Source organism: Fukomys damarensis, unplaced genomic scaffold (genome assembly GCF_012274545.1).
Source record: "Fukomys damarensis isolate Sample0158 unplaced genomic scaffold, DMR_v1.0_HiC HiC_scaffold_30, whole genome shotgun sequence".
Lineage (NCBI taxonomy): Eukaryota > Metazoa > Chordata > Mammalia > Rodentia > Bathyergidae > Fukomys > Fukomys damarensis.
In genome coordinates this window covers 30008236-30016528 of record NW_022900942.1, presented here as the reverse complement: position 1 = coordinate 30016528, position 8293 = coordinate 30008236, and the positions used below count along the sequence as shown (strand labels likewise).

Genomic DNA, 8293 nt, shown 5'->3' with positions numbered 1-8293 from the left:
ACACGGGGTGAGACGGTGGAATTTTTTAAAGAAAAGGAAAAAAATTAATAATGTACACCAAGCATTGAAACAGAGGAAGACCTTACCCATGGCGCTACTGTGAAGAGGCCTCCGTCGGGGGTTATTGCTGGAATACTGGTAGTACTGGGAGCCAGGTTTGGTGGGTGAAAGGGTTCCTGGATTGCCCATATCCATGTCCCCTCCAAGGAGACTCTGCTAAAAGTTAAAAAAGGAAAAAAAAAATATATATGGTTATTTTGTTACATTCACCACCCCCTAATTGATTGTCAGTACTTCAAAAAACCAATGCAATAGAGAAAACAGCATCTGCTAAACTGACATAACAAAACAAAAACCCAAAGAAAAAAGAAAAGCAGCCTAAGAAGCTATTTGCAAGTTGGTGAATTTTTAATTCTTAACTTTTGAGAGGAAGGTAGATGATTCTCTTTAAATCATATTTTTTTTTATCTTGTCTGATGACTGACATTTTAATTTCCTAAGAAAATGGCATTTCTAGAAGACAATTTTTTTCTTTCTTTAGAGGTAGGCTCCTATGTGGGAACTACTCGTGCCCTTCCTTTACGAGGACCAGCAAGAATCTCACAACTTCCCCCGGCTGTGCACTGGGGGTGAGGGAAAGATCCTTGCGCTGAGAACTTGCCTGGTGCTTCAGCTCATCCTCAGCCTCCATAGCCTTACCCGCGCACACGGAGGACAAAATGCCAGCTGAACCGAGAGGGGATTCACACCCTCGCGCTAACTTTCAAAATCATAGAAAAAGTACGCATTCTAAGCTAACGAGAACTAAGGACTATCGAAAGCTAAAACATCCCTACAGATTAAACATTTACCTGAACACTAAAAAACTTTCACAAATATCATTAACTTATCACGGCATGACAAATTACTACACTTTCAAAAATGATAAAGTAAGAAAGATTATATGATAGATTCACATTTTCTAAAAACTACACACAAACTTACCCATAATATATAAATCGTCTGATTATACTCTGCATTGAACAAACTGTTCTTTTAATTATTCTGATATGCAATAAAACAAATGTAGATAGTACCGTTTATATTAAGAACAAATTCACTGTTTAATAAAGAAATTTTAAAATTAAATACCAAAAAATCTAACTTTATCGTTACTTGTAATCAACTTTTACTGACTGAACTAATTACTGTCCTTGATAAAGTACAGAATGTGTTTTCCCTAATCTAAATTCTAATCACCATGTCACTCACAACAGACTTAGGGATGCTTCACTAACACACTATTCACATGCAAAATACTCTAAATAGGCCAATTATGACTCTGCCCCTGTTCCCTGGTTAACCCGCTGAGAACTGAAAAATTTCACAAGGCAGTCACCAACTAAAACAAAGGGTCCTTGTTTTAAATTAAGACAGTCTTTTTGATTCCTAAATAGCTCAACAAAGTGGCATGTCTTCTAGTGAAAGCAGTTGGTCAAATATGACCCATAAGCTGGAAAATCAAAAATTCAAAGCTCTCCTTTCTACTGCCATATAGCTAAATATCATAAAGAGACCTCTCTAATGCAAGAGATTTCTGTGAGTGTTGGATGAGTAATATATAAAGGACTAATCAGCTACTGACAAGGTTGCCTTCACTGCTTCCAGCCTGCAACTATTTCAAGGAACACATAAGAAACATTACTTTAAAATAAAACTTCAAAGATGAGACTGTAAGGTTGAAAGCACATCCTGAATAATAAACTCCTTGCTAGTATCTTTGTATTTACCATATAAATAAATACTTGATTAAGAAACTAGATTGTTTACCAGATGATGTCCACATTGCTGGACTAGTGCCTCTCTTGAACTAAAGACTAAAATGCTATCCAATGACAAACTAAAATGCAGAGCTCATTAAAACAACATTTTCTATCAGTCGGGAATCAAAAAGTAGGACATTAAATAATTTTTTAAATTGCATTCAAAAATTTTAGAATCTAAATCTGAACGTTCATTCTTGGCAATTCTTACTAACAAAGTCTATATTTATTCAAGTCATAATCCAAATTTTCTTTGAATTTTCCACCTATAAGCTGTGAATGATCTGAAGTCACAACCTCCTTACAGTTTGGTAAATCTACAAATGAATCTTCACACACACGAAAATGAGTTTGAAAATGGTTTCTGTTATTATTTTGCAGCACTAGATATTGAACTCAGGGCCTCATGCATGCTACCATTGAATTACATCCCCATCCTCCTGGAAATGACATTATTGATAACTTTATATTTACCGATAACACAAATATTGTGTTGACAAACACTGCTTCTATTTCTCCATTTTGCTCTTTTCTAAAAGTATATAAAATTGTCAGAAAAGGGCTGACTACATAAGCTGAAATGCTATTTCTTTTTAATGAGCCTAACCATTGGTTTATTCTTGTTGATCTTGTTGGCAAATGTTTCATTCTCCAGAAAGTAAATGCCTTTAGTAGGCCACCCTAAAAACAAACATGCTTGTTACTCTGGATTTAAGCAGCATTCACAAAAGAGTTGTGAAAAATATAAAATGATAAAAGAAAGGCAGCTAACTGGCTGTGGCTGACCTTACTGTTGTTAATTTAACAGAAAATCACTTCATGGGCTAGTCATAAATAAATCATGCGTCCAACTCTTGCATATGCTGCCACATGAAGTACACAGAGTGACACAATACAAAGACCAGATAGCACTTACACACTTAGTGGCTCATGTTAATCCTTTTTTTTTTTTTTTAAACAAACCACATTCCTGTTTCTTTCTTTTTAGACCTGCCAGTTTCTTTTTCTTTTCACTTGGACAATAGAATCATTCTTCTAAAGCAACAAAAATAAACATTTTTCTCACACTTAAGGGGGCCATAATCACCTCCTTTGGGGAAATGCGGATAAAAATATATGTGTTCTTATTTTACAGTACACTTGTAAAAGGAACAATGACCATTTACTATTGTTTGGGCTTTATGTCACATACATAACACTGTAGCCATGAGAAAGATGAAAAAAATTTCCACTGGCTCAAAAATGTGACTTTCCGTATTTGAAAAAGTTAATGATATTTGATTTAAAGTAAATTAGTCACAAAATGGGTAAGATTTTCATTTATATGTAGATTTACTTACATGTATATGTAATTCTGAAGATAAATTCAGGCTTAATGGAAGTTAAGTTTAAAAGCTAAGTCTTCTTTCAAAATAGGCAAATTCATCGTTGCCTTAAATAAGTTTAAAAAGGTTTTAGGTTTTTTCACTTTGTGCAACCTCATGCACTGCGGTTATTCTGGGTCCCTATAGTAAGCTGCCCAGAAAACACTGCCAGGAAACACTGGAAGCCAAGATGTGGCCTCTCACAGAGCTAACTTTAAATCTTCAACCCATGCTGTAGCATTTTGCTTAACTGTCCATAGTGCAATGAGACATGCCCTTCCCCTTAATTTCATCCAAAGGCAAACAGTTTCAAGACTTCAAATACTCCTAACTAAGCAATAAAACACACTGACTTTGTCAACCAGGTTTAAATGTCTTGGAACCCCTGAAGCCATTTCTCTAGCAAAGAGCCAGTTCCAGTACAGCCACGCAACTACCACTGGAGCTTCAAAAAAAAATTGTTTTACATCAGATCTGGGCCTCAGACTGTCCTAATAGCCTCAGCACTGTCCCTATTCCTTTTGAGAGATGCTTCTTCACATCCTTGGATCAACCAGTAAACTTTGCTTATGTAATACCAGGAATGCAAACCATGAATTAAACTTGAGAAACAGAAAAGCAGTATATATCTCAAATTAGATTTATAACTGAATGGTAATCAAAAATAGAACTAGTTGCTTGAAGCTTAAATTATCAACTTTTTTTCTTGTTAAACTAAAATCATCTTGCTCTGAACTATTATTTCATTTCAGTCAGCTCTAAATGTGCTGGGTGGGTGGTTCATTTCTAAAAAGGAAGATTATATTTACCCTTAATTATAGACACGAGTGAAATCAGAATACCATGAATGTGCCTTTTTGGACTTAAAATTAATTTATCTAATAGATGAATGACCTTAAATTTTACAGTTGGGACCTGTGAGGGAGAACAAAATAAGTGCAAGAGGAAAAAAAAAATCTCTGGGGAAAAAAATGCCCCTGGTTTTTAGGGCTTTTTCTGATTTTGCGTCACTCCCATTACGTTGTGATCCGATATCAGACACAACATCTTGGGGGGATGTTGTAGAACAGAGAAAAGCGGTCTCAGATGAAACCAGATTAAGCTCCTTTTCTGAACTATTGCCAAAAGCTTGTGAGTCTAATGCATGTTTGGGTATTCGAGTACTCACACAGCTGCAATTCTATTCTTTCATCACAAACCTAAGTGATGTATAGTGGCTTTGTATGGCAAACTGACTCTATAAAGCCAGGGATTTTTTAATGTTAATATGGAAATAAAATAAAATTCTGGAGCACTTTAAAACTTGTGAATGCTGGATATTGTATCAGTACGTAATAGACATTGTAGTGTTAAGTGCAAAAATGTACATGGAGCGAAATTGCAACTTGCATTTGTTTAAAACACTTTTAATCACAAATGAGGTCATTTCTACATAGCTACTTCTGCAAGGAATCGTCTTTCAAAGACACTGCTGAATAAGATTCCTAACAGTCATGGGGAAATTTTTGCAAATCCCTGTCGAATAGCTGCTGCTGAATTTGCCATTTTGACCACAGAAGAGCCATTGCTGACTTACTATAGTAGCAGGAGGGGGTGATAATTTTGCTGCTGTTGGCACTTACTTTGCAACCTAGAATATATCTTGCACTAAAGGGCAATGAAGAACACAATATTTCCACCTGTCCAGTTTTGAACTTCAAAGCTCAAAACTGAAGGTCAGTCTTTGGACAGTCTTTATTCTTGATCCCTAAAGGTCCAGGAAGACACCTTTATACTTTCCTTTGATTTAAATTTGATTAGTCCTCTACCTGGTTTCAACAAAGGACTCAGGAAACTTGTAGACAAGATGGCAGAGGAACATTTCATAATCAGGGACTTAAGAGATTCTTACTGTGCTAAAGGGAAATGCAAATTTTTACAATATCATTTAGCAAATAGTTTCTTTTAAGGGCTTTTGGTCAAAAATTTTTTTTAATTTCTATGTTAAATGTTCATCGTGTTCCGTAACAAGTCAGTACTATAATACAAACACATTCAGAGGGAAGGCTTTGAGACAGATGAAGTAGACTTCTAGCTCAGACACACACGAGCAAAGTGATTAGGGGTTAGTTACACAACTGCTGGACACTATATTCTCCTCTGCAGTTAGGGACTAATGAAAAATTGTTATATGGTCATCAGGAGTAGAAGATGTATAAATGTATAAATGGTCTAGCAAAGCTGGTGTCCAGCACATAGCTTGCCCTCCCCTCTATCCCTCAACTCAGTCCTATGTTTAAATCCATTGATTATTATTTAAAAGATTTATCAAAAAGTTGTGAATGATTGTCAAATCCTCTTTTGAAAAGTCATGATGAAAGCTAAAAAAGTATATATGGAGTGTTCACTACAGTGGTGATAAGTCTCATAGCCTTACAGATATGCTGGCCAAAAGAAATGACTGTTTTGTTTTTTACATATTTAATAAAGAAATTGGCCAACAATCTTAATAATCTGAGCTTAAGTAGTTATTTTCCTGTAACTGCTACTAGCATTATTACTTCAGTGGCTCATTTAACTTTGCTTTTGCAGGCATGAGCAAACTGCTACTGTTAGTTCAACTACACATGGGGTCAAACTTATTTACAGATAAGCAACTAGGTATACAAAAATAAGAAATGTTTTATCTGTGATAAAATCTTATATATCATGTGATGATAAATTCAAATTCTTAGTATTGCATTACCTGATAATAACCTCAAGTACTGTCCATTTTTTAATTTTTCTACTTGCAAGGCCAATTATAGGCAATAAGTGAATGTTTATATGATACTTATCAAGCAACATTTTAAAAAAATATGTACTTTGCTTTCCCTGTGAGGTAACAAATAATAAATGAGTGTACTCCATAGTTTTGGTCAGAAATTTGCAATGCACTGAATCAACCTTGAACAGAATTGTTTATTTTAGCATAAAACATTAAAAAATTCAAATACATTGTCTTTCCTTATAAAAGAAACATAACACCTTATATTTAAATGTTAGAATGTGATGCAAAGTTTACCATGGCAACTATTACTTAATGTAAAACACAGTAATAGTCATGTAAAAATTTATACATTTTGGAGGTGGAAATTATAACTGCCCAAGGGTTGGCAAGACCTATGCATTCCCTATTTATTTTTCAAATTTTAAAAAAATGTATTATTTATTGTAGACACTAAAATGAGGTGGTTTTTCTGTGGTTTCTGAAATTCCATTCTGGAATTCCAGGTCATATATTACATACTAAAAAGGGGATTATATTTGTTGTTTGGAGGGGGTACCAAAAAGAAAGCATTAAAGCAATCAGCAACCAAAAAAGCAAAAAACAGGTTTTGAAAAAATTTTATGTAAACAACACAGAATTTAAGATAACTATCTTCTTGTTGGTTCAAATGCCTTCTCAAGTTAGGAAGCTCATTTAATATGTAACTCAGTACTGAACAATTGACATTGTATAACCACTGCTTGCCTTAAAATGTTTTTCTTCAGCAATTTTATGCCAAAGTAAAAATAGAACAATTTGAATACGACCTATTAACATACTAGGGAATTAGTGACACTTCTTCTATAAATATAAACATGTGGCTATTATAAACATGCTGAGAAGTATATTTGGCCACATTGCTATTTAAGTAAGATAAAGAATATGATACTGTCACTTGTCAGTCTTCATTGTACTGCAAAGGGAAAGTTCCATTTTAAGATTATTGTAAATGCCTGTCCCTCTGAGCAAGGACCTACAAAAACCATTTTTATGAGACTTGCTCTCCTGGTGACAAAGATAAGTTCATGTTGCTTACCCAGCACCTCACCTAGATGCTCAATTATATGTCTCTGGCCACTCTACACAACATCACTGAAATAAAGTATCCCAAGAAGACCTGCACCTGTAAATAAGCCGACCACACAATGTGAGGAAATTCAGGTTATCTGGAGCAGTAGTAAATGGATAATGGAATCTTCAAATCATCCTGAAATTATGTAAGTCCTGGTCATCCCTTTCAGAGCTATGTATAACCCCTGGCTCCACATGCATTAACTACTGACCTCCCAAAATCCTCTCTATGTCTAGAAAGTTTGGCTGATCAAAATTGGGTGCTTTGAAAGGCAAAGTAGTTTATATGCTCACAGAAAGAGGAAATGACATAATCTTTTGTGTTTTAACTCAATACAGTGCCTAGCACAGAGACTCATCAAGTCAAATGCTCATCATTAACGTTTGCGATGACAGCAGAATTATTTATGCTCCTTCTTTTGCTTAGTAAAATCTATTCTTTTAATCATTCCAATTGCCATTGCTACTACTAATACTGACCACACTAAGGTTAGCAGTAACCAGAGGGGAGGAAGACAATAATGGATATGCCTTTATGAGCAACAGAAAGGTGTGGTTGTTGCAGCAGCTACCAGTATCTGAGAGTCTCCCAAGTGCAGATGCTTCACACACGACTGCAGATGCTGCAGCCTGGATCTACAGATGGGGACATTTAGAGTGGTTAGCTGACCCAGCCAATGCCACATGGCTGGCAAGCCATGATCCCAGTTAGACCTGACTTCAATCAAGGCCTGTGTTTGTCCACTGCTCTACATACTCACTTGATTTTTCTCCCCGACACCACCCTCCAACCATTACTTGGACTTATCCACTGTAATCAACACAAGACCAAAAGCTCATGCCTATAGCTTCCTGCGGAGGACCCAGGCCAACTCAAGAGAGCTAGGCAGGCCTAGGTGAGAATGCCACTTCCGCCAGATAACCTGAACCATCCAACCTTGGGAGGCTTCAGATTCCTCATTGAGGAAATGTTGGTATGATGACACATACACGTTCCAAGAATTAAGTCAGATAAAACAAAGTGCTGAGCAAAACTCCTAACAATTTAACCTTAGTGATAAAAAATACTATTACATAAGTTACAAAATATCTTACTATGTGTTTGTGTTATTTTATAAGATTATGTAAATTTGATTCCCCCTATCCCCACTGGGGATCAAACTCCAGGACTTTGCACTTGTGAGGCAGGCGCGGTAGTACTAATCTACATCCCCAGCACTGATTATGTAAATTTGAGTAGACGATAGGATAGATAAGCAACGCACACA

At 35.7% G+C, this 8293-nt stretch overlaps 1 protein-coding gene across 13 annotated transcripts in view; it reads right to left on the bottom strand.

Annotated features, from left to right (window-relative positions):
* Tcf4 (transcription factor 4) overlaps positions 1 to 8293 on the bottom strand; it is a 343664-nt gene that overhangs the window by 119234 nt on the left and 216137 nt on the right. For 7 of the 13 annotated variants that reach the window (XM_010611524.2, XM_010611528.2, XM_010611527.2 and 4 more), the window contains one exon: positions 87 to 216. In XM_010611524.2, coding sequence (XP_010609826.1) covers positions 87 to 216 — 130 coding nt within the window. Of the gene's footprint in view, positions 1 to 86; positions 217 to 984; positions 1101 to 8293 lie in introns of those variants that run through there. The other 6 variants (XM_010611525.2, XM_010611529.2, XM_010611537.3 and 3 more) reach the window with 2 other exon arrangements.